At 41.7% G+C, this 20,292-nt stretch overlaps 3 protein-coding genes across 6 annotated transcripts in view; 2 read left to right on the top strand and 1 right to left on the bottom strand.

Annotated features, from left to right (window-relative positions):
• Nucleotides 1-20,171, bottom strand: part of Fam114a1 (family with sequence similarity 114 member A1) — a 60,647-nt gene extending 40,476 nt beyond the window's left edge. The window contains exons 1-3 of the mRNA XM_015482030.2: nucleotides 20,063-20,171; nucleotides 12,239-12,594; nucleotides 1,705-1,792 (exon numbers count right to left, since the gene is read on the bottom strand). Coding sequence (XP_015337516.1) covers nucleotides 1,705-1,792; nucleotides 12,239-12,586 — 436 coding nt within the window. The 5' untranslated portion in view covers nucleotides 12,587-12,594; nucleotides 20,063-20,171. The remainder of the gene's footprint in view (nucleotides 1-1,704; nucleotides 1,793-12,238; nucleotides 12,595-20,062) is intronic.
• The window catches only part of Tlr1 (toll like receptor 1), a 48,682-nt gene continuing 48,027 nt past the window's right edge, over nucleotides 19,638-20,292 (top strand). For 2 of the 3 annotated variants that reach the window (XM_048784333.1, XM_048784336.1), the window contains exon 1: nucleotides 19,638-19,767. The gene's annotated coding sequence lies outside the window, so the exon portion shown is untranslated. The remainder of the gene's footprint in view (nucleotides 19,768-20,292) is intronic. The other variant, XM_048784338.1, reaches the window with a different exon arrangement.
• Tlr6 (toll like receptor 6) overlaps nucleotides 19,641-20,292 on the top strand; it is a 27,677-nt gene continuing 27,025 nt past the window's right edge. For both annotated transcript variants that reach the window (XR_007341059.1, XM_048784326.1), the window contains exon 1: nucleotides 19,641-19,767. Coding sequence is in view for 1 of the 2 variants with exons in the window: in XM_048784326.1 (XP_048640283.1) it covers nucleotides 19,727-19,767 (41 nt within the window). In the remaining variant the exon portion in view is untranslated. The remainder of the gene's footprint in view (nucleotides 19,768-20,292) is intronic.

Raw genomic sequence — 20,292 nt, 5'->3', positions numbered from 1 at the left:
AGGTAGGTCCACCTTTAATGATGCACAAAAAGCACCTGCAACTGTGACCCGCAGGACAGATGATTACTTGGTGTGGAATAAACATGGACTTAAATTAAAAAAATTTTTTTTTAGTTGTAGACGGACACAATACCTTTTATTTTATTTATTTCTGTGTGGTGCTGAGGATCAAATCCAGGGCCTCCACACATGCTAGGCAAGTGCTCTACCGCTGGGCCACCACCCTAGCCCTGGTTTTAAAATTTTAATGAGAAAGTAAATCCTTCACCTCTAATAGAACCTTGTGAAGCACCAAATTCATTGTCAGTGGTTTGGAACTTTAATATAATTGGGAGCAGCCAGGACATTTTATTTTATGATGTAAACCATGAAGACAGCTCTATTATGTTGGAGACCCCATTGTTTTTTTTCCCCATGACTTATTCCAATTTTAAAGAAACTTTCAGATTCTCCATTTTTACTTCTTGGCTCAGACAGCAAGCCACTCACGAGACCATGGGAAGGCCACTAGAAGCTCACACATTTTTCCAAGAAAGAAAGATGCCTGCAGGTGCTCACCCTCACCCTGTGAGTAACCAGAAAGCCAAACAGGCTCGTTCACTTCAGTTTGGTTCACTCTGTCATCAGCCTAGGTGGCTTCCAGGCCATCCCTGACCCCCTCCATTAGCAATAGAGAAAATCTGCTCCCCAGGATCTCACCAGAGACTGACATTATTTGGCCTCTAGCAATCTCTCTGGCCTTCCAGGCGGTCTAAGGTCCATGAAGTTAGAGATCGGGGCCCCTAAGCTCTTTGTGGCCGTGGTCCACTGAGGTGAGGACCATGAAGTCCTTGAGGGACACCTCAAGGTCTTCCCACCCCTTTTGGATTTTGAAGCAACAATGACTGATCCAATCCATGGTGCACAAGCTCCTCAGGCCCTGAGCTGAAGCCACGTGACCCATGGCTTCCCCGCCCTTCTCCTTACCCTCCACCTTCAAAAATGGCTGCCTTTGCTGAGTTACCTCCGATATGGTGACATTCTACCCTCAGTTTCCATGAAGAGTGGAACAGGAAGGATCTCTTAACCAACCTGCTCTGGTAAAGACGCTTTCTTTTGTATAAGAACAAACATGGGAAGTATCTTTAAAAACTTAAAACCAATAAAATAGATTTATTTAGATAAACTAAATTTTATCATTTTATCATACACACACACACACACACACACACACACACACACACTAATAGCCAGGAAGCCAGAGTTAATAGCAGGGCTCTATTATCGTAACTCTATTAGTCTTTATCACATATATTCTTCCTAACTTCATATTTTGTTCTATTTATATTTTAATTTCCAGTTGATGAAATGCTTTCTATCAAGATATCTCAAATTTGTTGAAGGAGTAGGTGAAGTTGTACACTTAAAAAAAGTCAAGGGATGAAAAAAAAAAGATTGAAGAATATATTATAAAAGTTCAAATCTTAATATTCTTAGAGACATTTAAGAGTGGTTAAAAGCCATACTACATGGTTTTCAAATCCCGACCCACACATTCTTGTCTTTGGTGTTAATTTGCTTTGTGACTCAGTTTCTTATTTGTAAAATGGAGAAAATAAGGGCATCTCATGGGTTAATGTTAAACTCCATCAATATATGTTACAATCAAAATATCACATCCTATTAGGCTTCTGAACTTTATTCCAAAGCAACATGATTGCTCACCTACTGTGGCAGACGCGGATGAGAGCAGAGACTTGCCCCAGGAGCCCCAGCCTGCCCATCCTCTTCCCTGAGGAGGGGAATCCACAGCCTGCAGAGAAACAGATCAGCAGCAGGTCAGCAATTCAGTTTATCCCTAAATGGAAAAATGCCCATTGGTATAAAACAAAGGGAAGGTTTAAGAAAAACCACCACCTGCCGTATGGCACTAGCTTATGGTTCATATGGGTCATAAAAAAAATATCTCAACCCACACTGCAGTGTGTACTTTGAAACCAAATTGGTTAGTGAAGGTGTGGGTTTCTGAAGTCTTGGTCTGAAGTGAAGTAAGCCTCAGTTCTCCCATTATTTGGAAGTCAGGGACATGAGCTGTGTCCAGAAAAAAAGATACAACACATTAGAGCCCCAGAGTGATTCGAAAACATTCAAAAGAAACTTGACCCAGGCAGATAAACAAATGTGGTCTTCAAGGTAGGGTGAACTTTCAAACCTCTGGGATGGCAGATGGGATTCTTGGCATGGACCATGGACAAAGTGTCTAAAAGGTACCAATAAGCCTGGAGGTGGGTGGCAGCAACAGCAAGCTTTGTGAGGGAGACACCTTTCTATTTGACCCCTGTAAGTGCATCTCTCACGCACAGGGGAAGACGATCTCTGGCCTCAGTGGATTCAAATTCTTTTGCCTCAGTTTTTAGAGTTGGGACTGGAGACTATGGTTCAGCATGAGCTGTTTGCATGAATAGATAATGCAGGTTGACCCTCTTCTACTCTCTGTGTACACTAAGAACTAAGCGAAAACAGAGTAAGCAGAATGATGGAGATATGCTCAGAGATCTGCTTGGAATTCTAGTAGCTTCTCAGCTCCTGGTTTCCAACCCTCTTGAGACCTGCTCCATTTCTGTCTTTGGGTTCTACGAGATGCCCTTTTTAAAATTTTTTGCTTTTTTTAAAAAAATGTTTTGTTCACTGATATCCCCAGGGCCTAGGAGAGTCCCTAGAATATAATACGTGTTTAATTAATAAATATTGGATAAATAACTGAGGTTTCTGCTACTTGCAACCAATGAGTCCTGACTCAGTAGAGCTACAGCTTTCTCTTACCTCCTGGGAACATACTCTAAGAAACAAGGCAAGAATAAATACATTAGGAGTTAGCCAGATGAGAATCACAGCCTCTTCACTTGAAAAAAAAAAATGAAGCTGAACATTTGAAAAATACCTGCACAGCTTGTAGATTCTGCAGCTCTGACCCAAGGCTGGTTATCAGTCACCCCAACGCCCTTTCCCCGGGCTGTCTCCACCCTTGCAGTTAGGGGTGGTCCCAGGAAACAGTTTTCAAGCAATGAAATGTATACATGAGAATGTTTCTGCTTTCATGATGACTCATACATCTATGGCTAGTGCCAACTCTTCCCCCCTCCCTCTTTCTTGCCCTAGATGGGGATATGATGATTGAAACTGAGCGGTCATTAGGGAAAGGCCAAGGAACCACAGAGTCACTGGTCCTGGCCCTGCTAAAGTACTCAACCGACATAAGCAGCTAGCTACCTAGCTCCATTCTTCCTATTAAATGAGAAAAAATAAATTGCTATTTAATACACCAATATATGGATTTTTAGTTACTTGCACCCAAAGGTGTTAGAAAACATCAAACACCTTCCATCAGTGTAGAGCACAGGTCAAGAGAAAAGGTCGTGAAATTAAATTGCCTGGGTTTGGGTCCAAACACTGCCATTTGGGGCAACAAGTTACTCAAGTTCCTGTTAGACCTTCTTCCTTATTACAAAATGAGAGATATGGCAGTATTAGAACTATAAGAACCAATAACCTCATAAGCCTTGTGACGATTAAAAGAAATAATTCAGGGGCTGGGATTGTGGCTCAGAAGGAGAGCGCTTGCCTTGCACGTGTGAGGCAGTAGGTTCGATCCTCACCACCACATAAAAATAAAACAAAGATATTATATCCACCTATAAATAAAAAATAAATATTTTAAAAAACAAGAAATAATTCATATGAAGTTGTGGGCACAGCGTCTGGCATATAATAAATATTCCATAAATTGTTAGCTGGCAATAATAATAAGAAACTGCATTTTTAAAACTATGAAGCAAAAAGCTTTAAAAGTTGGCTTTTATTTTTTGTTCAGTCTACAAAGAGCAGCCTGTTAACATGAATGGAAATACTCCTGACTATCTGCTTTCATTTTTGGTGTCTACATTGATTTACTTCACTTTGGCAATGGAACCCAGTGACAATTTTATACCATCATAAAGACAGATGTAAGTTGATGATTAATATCACTCTTTCATAGGACAAATCACCTCCGATGAGCAGGAAGAGTTAATACACTTAGGGGTGACAGCTTCTGACTCAAATTTACAATATTTAATAAGTTCTGACAGCTGGTAATTGACTAGCAAATGGAAATAAATGTTAAATGAGTCTAGAAATTTTTTGCTGTATAATAAGTGACTACTTCAATTGCCTTATTAATAAAGTCCTCTGACATTGAGTTGGGACTTTTTTTTTTTTTAAGACAGGATTTTGCCAAGTTACCCAGGCTGGCCTGAAACTCATGATCTTCCTGCCTCAGCCACCCAAATAACTGGGATTAGAGACATGTGCCACTGCACTGGCTTGAGTTGGGACTTCTTATCAGCTACAAAGAATATTTGTTATCAACGGCAAATGCTCACATGACTAAATGTGCACATTTAATATAAAAAATATATATACCAAATGTTAAACATTCATTATAAATTATCTCATCGTGAATATTGTCTCCACTTCAAATGGCCTTGATGTCACTCACATACAGGAAACTACGAAATATGCAGCACAGATTAACTCAGATTTTCATTATCAAATCTAGTTATTTTAAAGCTTTTTTTCTCACCCTTCTCCCCCCTCCCCCGTGCAATTTTCACCTCCTTTAACAGACAACTTCATGTCTTAACTCACAGGGAAAATAAACGAGACGTCTCTGCCCCCTCCCCATGAACTTTCAGAATGTCCTCATACTGTAACAGCAAATTGACATGGATTGATGAAGGATGTCCAATACTCAACTAAAGATCATTTAAACGTCTATAACCACTGTGTGCTCCTAAAAATATAAAAAAGTGCAGAATTTCATCAAGTTCAAAGTGCTTTAAATAGAAAAAAAATACTTACCTATCCAGTATCCCATTTAAAGGTCTCTATCATACATTCATTGGGGCTAGGGGTCTAGCTCAGTGGTAGAATGCTTAGTTAGCATGCATGAGGTTTGATGCCCCCCAAAAATAATAAAATTTATTTTAGGCCATCAAGTTCAAAGGTATCATTAGAAAAATTTATAAATATTCAGATTCCATCCAATTCAAAGGTCTTTAACCTTTATATGGGAAGTATATGTATTAAAGATCAAAGATCAATATAATTATCCTGTTTCCTTGAGAAGATGAGAAATTAGATCCTGAGGCTATCTTATGTACAATGATGTGGGCCATAGGATCTATGCAACCACATCCTTTTTAAGTTTTGTAATTCATGACATTGCCACTCTAAAGGGGGACTCAGTAGGACAGTAGGAGGGTTTCAATTGCTCAGGACATCTGCAGCTTTGTCAAAATATCTGCTGACAATGAACTCAGTTATTTCCAAGTCGTTTTCTTCCTTGTGAGTGCACCTCATTCAACTCTGGGAAGATTTAAAAATTATATGTAGAAAGGTTTAAAGCATCAAAGACAGGCTATTAATATTTGTGTGTACATTTGGTCTTTTCTGTCCTACTAATATTTATGAAATTTGACCCATTTGCCACTTTTTGAAATCCAATTTAAAAGGAATAAATTATTAGACTTCTGATGTTAAGCTGAAATCTTCCTCAGTGTATGCACACCATTATAACATTTGAGAGGTCTTTAAAATCCACTCTATAAATTGAATAGCTTTATAACAATTATTAAGTACTCAGTAAGGCTTTGTATCAGTAGATAAATGAGGTACTTAAAGAGGAAATAAAATACACCCATCACACTTTTAAATGCTGTTTAAAATATCGAAACTTATTTAAGTTGGTAAAAAGGACCAAACATTTCAGAAACCCCTTGAAAGTGACTGTTCAATTTTGCTAGACTTCTAAACAGAAAAGGATCTGTGAGACAAACATAGAGCCTAAGGAAGAATAAGGCTTAATGGATTTTCAATCTTAATAATCAAACACTAATTTTTTAAACCAAATTAAACAGCTAATTAGTTCCTTTTATGCACAAAACATACACACTGGCCTATACCCCTCAAACCCTGTCTAAATATACCCTTCTGTTAATTGGGGACTATGCTTTCCTCTTAGGTACCACTCGCACCCCTCAACTCCCCTGGGTGTGTGCGGATTGGTTATCCCTTCTTCTGGCTTCTCAACCTTTCCTTCTACTGGATACTTCCAACATTTAATCATACACATGATTTATCTGTCTCAACACCAACAAATGAAAATCACAACAAGGAGAAAGTGATTCTTTCAAACTTATCTGGTTTCTGTTCTATAGATTTCTTCTTCACCTCTTAAAAAAAAAAAAAAGTGTCTTTCTGTATCCACTCCCCTCTTCACTCTTCATCTTACCCAGCATGACTCTCACTGCCACTATTTTATGAGGCCATCCTCATCAAGCTCACAGTGACTTCCTTGTTGTCAGAGCCATGGACTCATTTTAGTCTTTTTATTACTTGATCTCTCAATAGCATTTGAAGTTTAACCACTTTTATACCCTTACAGTATTCTATTATCATGGCATCTGTATTAGTTCATTTTCCATTACTAAAACAAAATACAAGAGGCAAGCTATTTTATCAGGAAAACATGTTCATTTAGCTCACAGTCCTAGAGATTCAAGGCCAAGGTGAGGCGCTGGCATGGCTTGGGTGTGGACTTCGTGGCAAATGGTGTCCCAGTGGTGGGAGTGCATGTGGAAGAGAGCACATCTCAAAACAGGAATCAGAGAGCAATTCAGGGATCAGCCTTGTGCCTTAACAGCTCACTCTCATGAGAGCTCTGGCTTCTGGAGCTATCTTCCTAAGGCAGCTCTCCCAATGACCTAAGGACTTCTCACTAGGCCCTACCTCCCAAACGGCCTACCCCTAAACAATCTCTATCCTGAGAACCAATGGATTCTCAGTTATTTACTTTAGAATTTTTCTACATGCATCCTGTGATATTATGGGTGCTTCTTAGATTACACTACAGTCCACGGGCTGACAACACTCCAATAAAACATGCACAGTCCAGGAAGGTCAGCGGCATTCTAATCAGGAATGCCACACTCCAGAGGCAGCTATAATGAGCAATTCTATTATCTGTGCCTCTGTGAACACCTGATGCTTTGCTAATTAGCATACTGATTTGCAGAAATGGATTTTAATTGGTAAACATGTGAATATTTTAACTAACAATCTGAACACCTGAAAGGGCTCTGGATGGCGAAAATCAAAGGTAGTCAAGATTTGTAGATGGTCATATATATTTAAGGGGTTCTTCCTCTCTTTACATGAATAAGGTATAAGAAGGGATTGTGCCCTGTATAAATAAATGGTCCTCCACCCAATTTTGAACTTCAGGGAATTTTCTTCACTTAATGCCACGTTTCTTCTCAGGGCAGAAACCCCATCTCTGAAATCCAGACTGGGCCTTTCCCTCAAGGTAAGAGCACCAAAAGGGGCAGCACAATTGTGCTGAGAGCCTACAAGGCAACGGTTTCTCCACAGACCATTATAATCAACTGCCTACAAAGAGCTTCCTTTGGCTGTGCCCTGGTGTGTTCAGTACAGAACTCAACATCTTCTCAAATTCCTCCACATCCCCCAGTGAGTTCTTCTGTGTCCTAGAATGAGTGATTCCCAAACACTGGTCCACAGACTGACTTCAAGAGTATCATCTGGGACAACTTATTAAAAACAGACCCTTACCTTCCACTTCGACCTTTTGAATAAGATGTCTTAGGCTAAAGCCCAGGAATCTGAATTTTTGACAAGCATCTCAGGTGATTCTAATATGCTCCCAGATTTGGGAAGCACTGTTCTTTATGGCCAAATGGCACCACCAGGTTGTTGAAGCCCAAAACTGGGTGTCATCATATACAGCAGGTCTAAAAGGGGAAATACTCAAAGAGAAGTGGAGCAGACTACTTATCCAGTTTAGGATGCAAAAAATTGCCATCAGCATGTCTAGGCCATGTTGCCTCCCCTTTGTCTCCTTTGATAGCAATTTTATGGCTCTTAGATGTTTGGCTTTTCCTTTTCTAGGAAGAGAACCATCTATGGGGTACTCCACAGTCTCAAATTTTCCTTTGAGAGGACTTGTAGTGGTAACACTGGGATTTTTTTTTAAATCTTCTCCATAACTGGTCTTTTGCATTAGTGTGAGACTTCTAAAGGTTCATAATAAAGCCCCACAGACCCCTGGGAACAAATATCACTACTAACCAGTCCCCAGAACAAACCTCTCTGTTGAGGTTGAAGACCTCCTGACTTCTGAAGACTAATTTACGTGCTCCATCGAGGGTGTCCCTCATGCCATAGGACATGATATAATTGCTTTTGTATGATGTTTCTCTCAGCTAGATTTTAGGCCTCCTGAACTTGGCTGTACCACCCAGATTCCTGGATAGACAGCATGGTGTCACGGATCTGGTAGATCATAGAGAATCTGCTTCGACTTCTGATGTTCAAGCCAGGATGGGGATTCTTTCTCATGAATGTTTTCAAGTGGATTCTTGCAGAAAGGCTCAATTCCATCAGAAAGGAGTAGGAAGAAAAGGCATCCCAAAGACAGGGATGGTTTAATTGCCTAGTGTGATCCTTCAGAGCAGGAATCCAGCCTCAGCTGGTAGGCTCCTGGCCTTGCCCTCTTCTTTGGCCTCACTCTGATGGTATTACCATATGGGCCAAGAGATAGCCTCCACCCTGGGCCAGTCAAAGGTAGGCCTGATGGCATGGACATTAAGGGCACCCAGAGCCAAAGTCTAGGCAGACACAAATCAGTTATAGAAATACACACATTTATGCAAACATTATCACAAAATCTAATGTATTCTAGAAGACACTGGTACATACTACCTCAAAGGCTATTTTTTTTTTTTTTTTTAACAAAAACCACCCTGATAGCATTTCAAGGACTTTGGACAGATTTTTTTCTCCCTGGAACTGGGGATTGAACACAGGACCTCATGCATGCTAGGCAAGTGCTCCACCACCGGGCTTCACCCCAGCCCTTTAAGGACTTTGAGAAGATGAGCATTTCCTCATTATGAAGCATCACAAAGTATCTGGATGGAAGTACAAACACTGGCCACAGAGTTTCACTAAGGTTTTTTAAACCCAAAGTAGGCATTTCCCTATTGAAACCTTTAAAAAGGGGTAATGAGATTTTTATCAGGTTGAGTTATACCCGGGATCAAATAAGCTTTTGAGCTTGACTGTTTTCCTATAGAGTCTGCCATTTCTTGGTAACCCATGTTCAAGATCCAAGTAACCAACTCATAAGCAAACTTCTGAGTCAAGGACTTTCTTTTTTTTTAAGTTGTAAAATGCTTTCTCCTCTGGATATTTTCACCATTGCAAAAAGATTTCTTATAAGTATCCAACAAAGAGCAAACAGAATAAATGAACAATATTTGAAGACTGGGCACAAAATTGACTTCTAATAATTTCAGATGAGTAACTCAGGATAAGAATACACTTTTCTGGTAATTCTTTAAAAGAGACTAAATTTGCATCTACATAGAAGGGTTTAAGTAGGACCTGGGTAAAAAGGATACCCTCTACCCTCAAGGTTCTCAAGTTCAGCCAGATCAGCTTTCTGCCCTTCTTAGAAGAGACAAGCTCCTGGGCATTTATTTCCGCAGGTGTCTCTCCCAGGCCTTCAGGCTGTCTGAGCTCCTGATGTAATATCCCACACACACATCCAGACCCCCAGCAACTTAGTGAAACCTCCAGATACTTTGTGATGCTTCATAATGAGGAAATGCTCATCTTCCCAAAGTCCTTGAAGGGCTGGGGTGAAGCTCAGTGGTGGAGCACTTGCCTAGCATGCATGAGGCCCTGTGTTCATTCTCCAGTCCCAGAGGGAAAAAAATAAAAATAAAAACTGTCCAAAGTCCTTGAAATGCTATCAGGGTGGTGCAGGGGCAGGGGAGCTATCTGTTGCCAAGAGGCTCTATTCCTGTAGCATCAAAGAGGTTTATGAGGTATTTTCAAAGTAGCATTCATTTGTGCAAACAATTTAAGAAGGCAGATGTGGCAGGAGTATATTGAATTTTCATTGTGCTCTCTTAATTTACAATCCTATTATAATTATTAGAAATATGAAATTGGAATGTATAATTTATCCATCAGCAGCATATGGGTTTTGAATTAGTGGAGCTTATGTGGTTCCTTTAAGTCATCTCAGATCAGAATAGAGTGGCTCAGTTATATTTTATTACTGAAGCAATATATTTATTAGCAATAATACTTACAATAAAAATCAGGAACTATAGTTCCCTATAATAGAAAGACAGCTCAGAGACAAAACAGTTCCTAGAATTGAGAAGACCCAACTCAAATCCCCACTCTTCCTACCTCTCCTCTATTCTGGGCAGATGGGCATAATCCCCTGGTCTAAATCTCAAAATTACCAAGCCTGAAGCTTAGGAATGTCCCACTCTTATTTCCCTTAGGTTTTGTGGCTGTTGTTCCTGTTTTTTTTTTTTCAATATTAATATATGAAAGTTGGGCATGGTGGTACATAGTTGTAATCCTAGTGAACTAAGAGGCTGAGACAGGAGGATTGCAAATTTGAGGTCAGCTTCAGCAACTTAGTGAGACCTCCAGCAACTTAGTGTCTCAAAAATTAAAAAGGGTTGGGGATGGAGCTCACTGGGAGAGTATCCCTGGGTTCAATCCCCAGGATTGCAAAAAAAAAAAAAAAAAAAAAAAAAGAAATAAAGAGAAAAAAAAATAACCTAGTAGCCAAAAGAATAAATGCAGGGCTGGGGCTTGAACTAAAGTCTTGTCTAAACAAGACAAACATTGATCTTACACACCCAGCCCTCTCCAAATGTTTTTTTGGGGGGGAGGGAGGGCGGTACCAGGATCCCTATAACATGTCCCCTGTGACATGCCATGTAGGTACTTTGGGGTGACCTAAGGTGCACACTTCAGGGTGAGCAGGGCTGGTGGAGAATAGACCCTGATCCTCTCCTGCACCATCATGGAGAAGGCCATTTATCCTGCACAGGATGGAGGACACTGGCCACAGAGGTTTCGCTAAATTTTTTTAAACCCAAAGTAGGCATTTCCCTACTGAAATGTTTAAAAAGGGGTAATGAGATTTTTATCAAATTGAGTTACACCTAGAATCACATAAGCTCATCTCCTCCTCCTGGCTGAGCACCTGCTGCCCCGTCCCTCCCTTTGTTCCTGGAGGGGAGGAACCAGGAAAACCTTGTGTGGTCCTACGGTATGGCACAGGGTGCCAACAAGGAAACGCTGGCCAATCTTATCCTCCAGAGGGACAGATGCAGGCACTGAAGGGAATGGGTGAGAGGTGGCTCTACGGCTGGTCCCCCGAAGGTGGTGATGACAGTGATCTGAATGTGATGATTTCCATGGTGGATGTATAATTATGCAGAATGTAAGTGGTCTTATGGAAACACTGACTTGTTTAGGGTAGAATCTGGCTCCTTAGTCACCTGGAGTCATTAAGTCTGATATTATGATATTCTCTGTTTACTCCAGAGTGGCCCAGGACAAGCTGCTTAATGCCTCTGAGCCTGGGTACCTCATCTGCAAATTGGAGTTCATAAGCTCTGAATTATTGTATGGAGTGAATCACATGACACATAGGTGGCCGGTGGAGTGCCTGGCACAGGCTCTCTCCAACAATTGGTGGCTACTATTACTATTTACAACAGAATTGCCAAAATGCAAATGAGAGCAACAAATTTTTCTTACATGTCTTATCTCAACACATTTCTGATGATAGAGGTGATGTCAAAGCATATTCTGAGTCCTCAATTCCCACCTGCAGAGCTTGACCCAAAGTTCTGAACATGGTATGTGCCATGAATTGAATATGGCTTGTTCCCTCTGAAACTCTTTTTGAAATTGAATATTCATTAAGACATATTAAGAGTTGGGACCAGGAGGGACCTTTAAGAGGTGATTGGGTCTTTGCCTTCGTGAAAGGATTAACCCATTCCTGTGATTAATGGATTCATGGGTTAATGGGTCATCTTGAGAGTAGATCTGCTATCACAGTCAGTTTGGCTAGGTCTCCTGTGCACTCCCTTTCTCTGGCCATGTGATCCCTTAGCTACCTTGGGACCCTGCCAGCAAGAAGACCATCAGCAGATGCAGCCCCTTGACCTTGGACCAGAACTCTGAGTCAAAATAAACCTTCTTTCTATATAACCTCCCAAGTCTGTGGGATGGTTTTGGTAGCAACAGGAAATGGACTAAGATAATAGGTGTTGGGAAGAACTTAAGTTGAAATGGCCTGAATGAGCACTCTTACCGGATCATTTGGTTCTTTCAGGGGTATTTCAGACCCAGGTTCTCCCTCGAGGCTGACAGAATCGACGCACTCTGCTAGTGTGTCCTCGGTCACTTCTCCATTAAGGGAGGTCTCCGTGGTATCTGCATCTTTGGGCTGTTGTGGGTGCCCAGCAGCAGCAGTCTCTGCGACCTGATCAGCTGCATCCTCACGCACGTCTCCTCTGGGCTCCCCTGGTGCCAGCTTGTTTGAGACTGTAGCTGAGTCACTGTGCACTTCCGCATCCTCAGGTAAAGAATCACTACTGGAAATCTTTGTAATTTCTTCTCTGTCTGTAGTGGCTACGGTGTCACTGGCATCATCAGACATTTTAATATCTGTCAACACAATTACCAACAAACATTTTATGCTTTGATCTGAATTGTTAAGCTTTCATCCAAAGCCCTGAAAACCCAATTAAATCTGGGGTAAACTTTTTTCTACTGATAAACGGCTTTATGGAATCTTGTAGCAAGCTGACGACACGCAGTTCCTAATCCCTGAACCTGTGCACGTTGCCTTACATGGTAAAAGGAATCTGCAGATGTGATTAGTTAAGGATCATGAGATGGGGAGATCATCTTGGTTTACCAGAATGGGCCCTAAGTGTTGCCACAAATGTCCTCAACATAGGGAGGCTGGACTACAAAGAGAAGGGGCAATGACAGGAGCAGAGATTCAAGTGATACATTTTGAAAATGAAGGAAGGAGCCACACACCAAGCAACAAGGGAAGCCACTAGAAGCTGAAGAAGACAAGGAAGCCATTCTTCCCTCCACGACTCCATGGAACTAGCCCTGCTGGCACCATGATTTGAGTCAGAAGAAACTAATTTCAGACCTCTGACCTCTAGAACAGCAAGAGAACAAACCTGTGTTGGTACAAGCCACTAAATTTGTTGCAATTTGATACAGCAGCAATAGAAAACTAATACATAGCCCTATCTTTAAACCTGTAAGGATTTCTTACTTGGCATGAAGAGATAAGCATATGGAAACTAAGCATATTGTGCATAAAATTATTTGTTTAATCTGACTTTGGTAAAAAACAATGAGAGCAGCGTAGAAAATATTTGGGAACTTATAAGAATATATTTGTCACATAGCTTTGCAATGTCATCAGAGATTAACAAGAAAGAGACATACATACACATAAATGTACACTGCTGGGGCCATTGTTGGGGAAGGTTTGGACTCTCACTGGACGGTAGTTCAGCCAGGGAAACACAAGGATGAAAGGGAAAGGGATTTGTGATATGAAGTCAAATAAGGAATGCAGGCTATCATGTGGAGAGCTCTTTTGGAAAGTTTTGAATTCATGTAGGATGGTAGGACTCTCCTCTTATCCCTACTAAGAAAGTTCATGTAGAACTTTCCATGACAACATGATTTCTTTGTGCATGCACTGTCCAATGTGGCAATTAACAAGAGGCTACTGAGCACTTGAAATGTGGCTAGTGCAGTAGAGGAGCTAAAATTTTCATTTTATTTAATTTTTCAATCATTGAACTTTAAATTTACATAGGCACACACAGCTACTTTCTAAGGTAGCGTAGCTTGAGAAGGTTGGTGCAGGACCATCATTTGCTTAGGCAAGAATAAAGACATGGTGTTTTTATTGCATTTGAAGCCAATCTCAGGCAAATCATTGGGCGTTTTTGTTGACTTCAGTGTTTACCAACTGGTCAGATCTCAAGTGGCTACTAAACTCACACATGTGAGAAGCCATATAACGCACTGGCCACATCGTGTGCAGGTTTACTCACAGGGCTCTGCTTCCCTCCTGTTCCTCAAATAGTCACCCCATGAGTCTGTCTCATCCTTTCTATTGCGCCTTCTTCCTGGGTGGGTCACATCTCTGACAGTTTTCATGCACCATTTCTCTGTGGTGGCTCTCAATTATATCTTCTTCCTCCATTCCATAGAGATGGAAAGATTTGTGAAGAGGATGAATGGAGGGGGATGAGGCGTGACCGCCAACAGGTATGAAGTCTCTCTTGGGGTTGATGAAATGTTCTAAAATTAGATGGTGGTAATGGCTGTACAATTATGTACACATAATAAAAACCACTGAGCTGAATACTTTTATATGGGTGAACTTTGGAGTATATAAATTATATTTCAACAATGCTTCTATTTAAATAAAAACTCTACCTCCAGACAAGTATTTCTAATGGCAGGCTGGACATCTCTTTCTGCCCAGGGAAACCTACTGTCTTACTCTTAATTCTAGATCTTCTTGTCTTTTGTATTTCCCTTAACAACACCTAGATTTCCCCCAACAATCCAGACTTAAAATCTCAACACTGTCACTGATTAAACCTTCACCTTCTCAAGAATATATAATATCAATAACTAACATTTACCAAGTACCTACTATAGCCAGGACATTTAAATGTATTTTCTCCTGCAAGTAAGATATGATGAGCTCCATTTTACAGATGAAGAAAATGAGGCTAGATGCCATACTTGTACAAGATGAATTTCAAGTTTGAACCCACATCTGATTTTAAGAGTGAATCCATCAGAGTCCTATCCTCAGTACTGCCTGATCCTTCCCTGACTTTCAACCAATGGCATACACACACACACACACACACACACACACACACACTCATGTACATGTCTGTAGGTATAGTGTGTGTATATGTTACCCAGTTAAGGCCCAGATAAAACAACTGCCTCCTCCATTCTTTGTTCCTCCAAGTTGGATTGAATTTTTCTTTTTTTGGAACCCCTAGCATGCTTTGTGTCTACCCCACCTTTAATCAAGTCCTCTCTGATTAAAAGTTGCTTGTGGTGTTCTTTTTTCCTATTATATTGTAACTTCTATGAAGTCAGGGTCTTCCTTGTTTTGTTTTCATATTTTACATAGTACTTAAACACTTTTTTTTGCTTATAGTGGGAATCTCAACAAATACGACTGTTGAGTTATATTAATATTCGTGTCAAGATACTCGGAGGCTCTCTTACATCTGATGGTTCCAAATGATTCTACAATTCCACACTGTCTTACTTTTTTGTTCCTTTACCTCACAGTTAACTGAGAGTGTTCTCAGCTTGCTGTCATTTTAACAAATTCCTGAGATAACAGACTTACAAAGAGGAAAGATTGATTCTGGTTCATAGTTTGAGTTTTCAGTCCATGATTTGTTGGCCCTGTTGCTCTTGGGCTCATGGTGAGGTCCTGTGTGATGACAGGAGCACACGGTAGAGCAAAACCAGAAATACCTGCCAGATCCTGAGTTAAGAGACAAGACTCTTGCATATAAACCTCCAGGTAGGAAAGGCAAGGGATGCTTACTCCCTCCAGCTGAAATAACAAGTCTAAAGTATGCAAGGATGGCCATGGGTTATCAAGGAATCTGCTCAAAGTCTAGTTGAAACAGTGGAGTGATACACACCCACTGGGCAGATAAGGGGTGCAACTGAGGTTTCTGGAGCAAATGGAACTAAATGGAGGCTGGCAGTGGGGTGGGGATTTGAAAAGTTGTCATTTGGAAGCTGAGAGCATCTTTGTGAAAACCTCTTTCTGAGTGAGGAACGGCCTAGGACAGGGGATAGGAAATCCAGAACCTAACTGCCAAATCTTGCCTTCTGCCTGCTCTAGAAATGAAATTTTATTGAACAGAGATGTGCCCTTTTGTTCAATAGTTAGGGCTTCTCCAGGACTACAGTAGCCGAGGTGGGGGGGGGCGGTCCATCAAAGACCCTAAGGCCTGCGAAGCCACAAAGCCTAAATATTTTCTCTGGCCTGTTATAGAATATGTTCGCTGGCCCCTGGCCCAGGGGATTACCTGCCTGATACAGAGTAAAGATTTCTCTGTCTTAATCTGTCCTATCCTCACCTAGGTTCTAGGGCCATGACCTTAAGAACCCCATGAATAAATGGCACTTTGACATCCACCACTTTTATTTCCTTTTTCTTCTGTAGTTGGCCATAGACATTATCTGATATTGTTTTCTTTGTAAAGTGATATTTTTTATTTATTCACTTATCCTATTGGGGATTGAACCCAGAACCATTCTACCACTTTGAGACAGGGACTTGTTAAATTGCCCAGGCTGGCCTTTAACTTGCAAACCTCCTGCCTCAGCCTCCTGAGCTGCTGGGATTACAGGAGTGGGCCATCATGCATACCGTAATAACATGAACTATTAAGAAACTCCAATCTATTTCACTTTTCTAAGAGAATAAACCTGGCTGATAAACATTCATGGGCAAATAAACACCATAATGACACTTTGATGTACATGTTTTGTCCTAATGCATTGTCATAACTGTTCCTAATGTATTCTAAAATACTTCAGCTATACCATGTGACATAGTGCAAGTTAATTAGTTCTAATTTACACCCTAAGGGTGTCTGGTTAACATGGAAAGTGCTCTATTCAGGAATATACTCTTGAGAGGCCTTTAGTGAGCATTTCAAAATCTATAATTGGGTGTCCACCTCTGGAGAGGGTTCAATACTGTCCTTTCTGATTGGTGCTCCAGGGTATGCTAATTAGCACAACAGTCTTAGAAATCTCTCTCTCTCTCTTTTTTTTTTTTTCCACTTACGAAATGGAAAGTGCTTAAGATATATGGATCAGTGAGAAACAATGTACTGGTCCCTCTGCCCTTCTGTGACCAGAGCATACAATTATACTAAGTCCAGTAGCCTGTGGCCCTTTGGAATAGGGTTTTTCGGGTGCTTCTAGCTGACCACAGAACTCAAGAGCCTGAAACTGAGTAAAATGTTGTCTAAGTCCGTCCTCTAGACAGAGGCCTAAAAGACACTGAGCTATGACTTCAAGCCAACAAGAACAGGCTGTATAACTAAGTCTGGTTGCTAATATACACATGAATACAGAACCTCCCCGTTAGGGAGATGGAAGCCATGTTCCTGGTCTTGATGTTAAGAGGACTCAACCCATGGAACTGATAGCCCTCGCCTACCTCTGATGACCAACGTGTACATCTCAGAAAGACCAGATTTTTACACGTGTTTAATAGGGATAGTCACCATGAGATCAGCCCTATTTGGACTTCTAACTGCGTGTATTTCTAATTTGTATTTGCTTCTACCTGTATGGTTGTAATTTTCCCTAAACCAAAACTAGAAAAAAAAAGTGAGAAAGAAGCAAATGCTCTTTTAAAATGTATTTGTTCTGAGAGAACTTTATTGACTCTGGATGCTATTGTGATGGGGAAAATGTAATCATTTTTAAGACTGTGGCCTTCTAAGACACCACTAGAAATTGTGTGCTGTAAGTGCACAGCTGTATTCTGAGCATGGACTGGGAGAGTCCATCAGGACTTCAGTGGTGACACTGGACATTTTTGGGGATGACCCTCATCTCTGTCTCGATGCCCTATAAAGTACAGTCAGAAATCTTTCCTGATTTCTGGTTTGGAACATTCGCTCTGCAGCCGTGTCCGTGGCTTTAATGCTAGGGAGACTCAACCCACAGGAACAAGGAGGCTGCTTCAGGAAACTCCAAGGAGATGAAGCGTGGGGTACAAAGAAGCCTTTGTGTGCTGGGAATAAGTTAGTTTTTCATGAGCAAATTCATTCATCACCTAAAATGCTCCTAGAACTATCCAAGGTATTGGAGCTGCAACCACGGCTCCCCCCAAGTAAATGTAAAACAAGCGACATGGTCACTGTCTTTCAGAAATGAATAATCTGTTTGAGGAGCTAAAACAAAACAGCTAAAAAGTGATGCAAAACAGCATATCAAAGGAAGGAAAAAAGATACCTGAACTAGACTGACCTCATGCAAAGGAGAATCTTGAAAGTGGCTTTGATAAGGTTATTTGAGAGTGGGAGGGTAAGAGCATGTGCAAATGCCCAGCATTCAGGAATGAGCTCTGGACATTCAGGAGAGATATCTGTGGAGTCAGTACAAGAGGCTGCACAGAGGAATAGTGAGGGGTGGGAGGGATGGGATTCAGACGTGGAAAGAGCAGGGCCCTGTCAGAGTCACAAGTTGTGGCCTCTGGTTGCAAAGTTCCTTTGTAGGCAAACAACTCACTCATCCTTACTGGGCTTCCTCCCTTCCTCCTCTGCAAAGTAAGATGGACAAGATGATATGAATATTTTGTTCCCAACCCTGACTGCAGAACTGGCCCCTGATGACAGAGAGAAATGAGGACAAGATTTTGAGTTTTTAATAAATCTAAATTTATTAAACATAAAGCTCTGGCTTCGTCCTGCAAGTTTAGCTTTTGTGCTTTTATAGGTACTATGATGTCTCTCCTTTTATGAAAAAGTGGTGACAGTGGATAGATTTTTTTTTAAAAGTCCTCGCTTGGCAAAATAAAAATGTGGTAACATGATATTCTGTATGAGGTCACCTCTCCCAGTTAAAAAAAAAAATTAAAAAAGTACTAGTTAGTGAAGGACCAGGAATAAAACTTCTGGATGAGAGTATTTGAGTCCCTGTGCAGCTTGAAAAGTACATTATCATGTGCCCAGACCCCAGACCAGTCTCCATGTGTCTGCCAGACATTTTTTTGGAACATAGGCAATACCTACTTGCCCCTTTGTTTAAAAACTATTAGGTGTGAGCACCTTGGGACAGCACCAGTGGCCTTTGTAACCAAGCTCTGTTCACTCAGTCTCCTGCATTTCTCAACATAACCTCCATCCCTGCTGCACCTGACCTCTTTGCCCATCATTGGTCATGAACCCTGCCTTTGCTCATGCCATTCCTCTGCCTGGGCTGCCCTGCCTCCACCTTCCTTGGCAAACTCCTGTGCCCATAGATACCCAATGTCCCACATCACATTTTACTTTGAAATTTTCCTTAATCTGTCCCCACTCCTTCCAGAAAGTTAATTTCTTCTATTCCTATGTTTTCATGATACTTTGCACAGACTTCTACTCCTAAAGTATTTGTTTCTACATCATTCTCACCTCTAGGACTGGGACCAATAGCAATTCATTGTTTCTTACCCACAAATATTTACCAAACTGAAATATACTGTGCTTGATACCATTTTAAAAGAAGTAATGTTTCATATAAACCTGGCATTATAAATGACTAAGCATCTGGCCTGAATCCTGAATATTCAGGAAATCCTCCTCCCACCTACAAATTCCTTCTTCACTGGTTCACTTGTGCCTCAAATTCTCTAAAGTTTAATTCTTTTGCTTAAGGCTTACAACCTAAGAAGTTAATAAAAAGGAGAAAGGAGCCTTTAGGTATATGGGTGGGGTTCTGAGAGGGCCACTGGGAGGAAGCAAGAGCAGTCAGAGCCTCTGAGGATAAAAAGCCTGGTTCACTCTCAGTTACCACGGGTTGTCTGAGGTCTTACGGAGTTCAAGACACTGATTTAAAAAGCCACTTGCTGGTACCCTTCAAGATGTTCAGGATGGGAACTGATGGGGTCAACAGGGCATAGATACCGTTCTCACCGCCCATAGAGAGAGAGAGAGATGTCTTCCTATTCCAGGAAAAGGCAGTGAAATTCAGGAGCCTGATGGGATGCGCTGGAAATACTCACCGGATTCCAGGGAGAAGGTGAGACGAACGGGTGGAGGGAGTTGGATTGAGGGGTAGGACCCAAGCCTGGGGCTGTGATGCTCAGAGGTTTGACAGGGCGACAGAGCTAGCAGGGCGCGGGTCTGCAGGGGAGGGGGGACAGGCTTGGGTGGGAGGTCAAGGCCTGGGCTTGGCTTTCGGAGGCCAAGGGTACGCGCACCCCAGGGAGGCCCTTGCCTTACAGGGACCTGCTCCTTCTGTCCCCGGGCTGCGAGGACCCTGCACCCTGCCTCTGACTTGGACCTGGGACACGGGGGAAACTTTTCAGACTTGCCTGGTGCCAAGTGGATACTTTGGGAGGACTAGGCAGGCTCCACGGGTGTTCACGGTGGCCGAGGGGGCAGACCCGGCGTGCGGGCGTGTGGGTGTGTGCATGAGCGTGGACCCGGAGCGACACACACACTCACACACACACACTCACACGCCCGCACCCACGCAGGGCCCTCGGCCGCGCAGACCCAGACTCCCTGGACCTTCACCACCAAGCCGGCTCCTCCCCGGCCG

The sequence above is a fragment of the Marmota marmota genome, unplaced genomic scaffold, assembly GCF_001458135.2.
Source record: "Marmota marmota marmota unplaced genomic scaffold, marMar, whole genome shotgun sequence".
NCBI classification, from domain to species: Eukaryota; Metazoa; Chordata; class Mammalia; order Rodentia; family Sciuridae; genus Marmota; species Marmota marmota.
The sequence above is the reverse complement of the archived record's forward strand: the minus strand, read 5'-3'. Positions and strand labels throughout refer to the sequence as shown.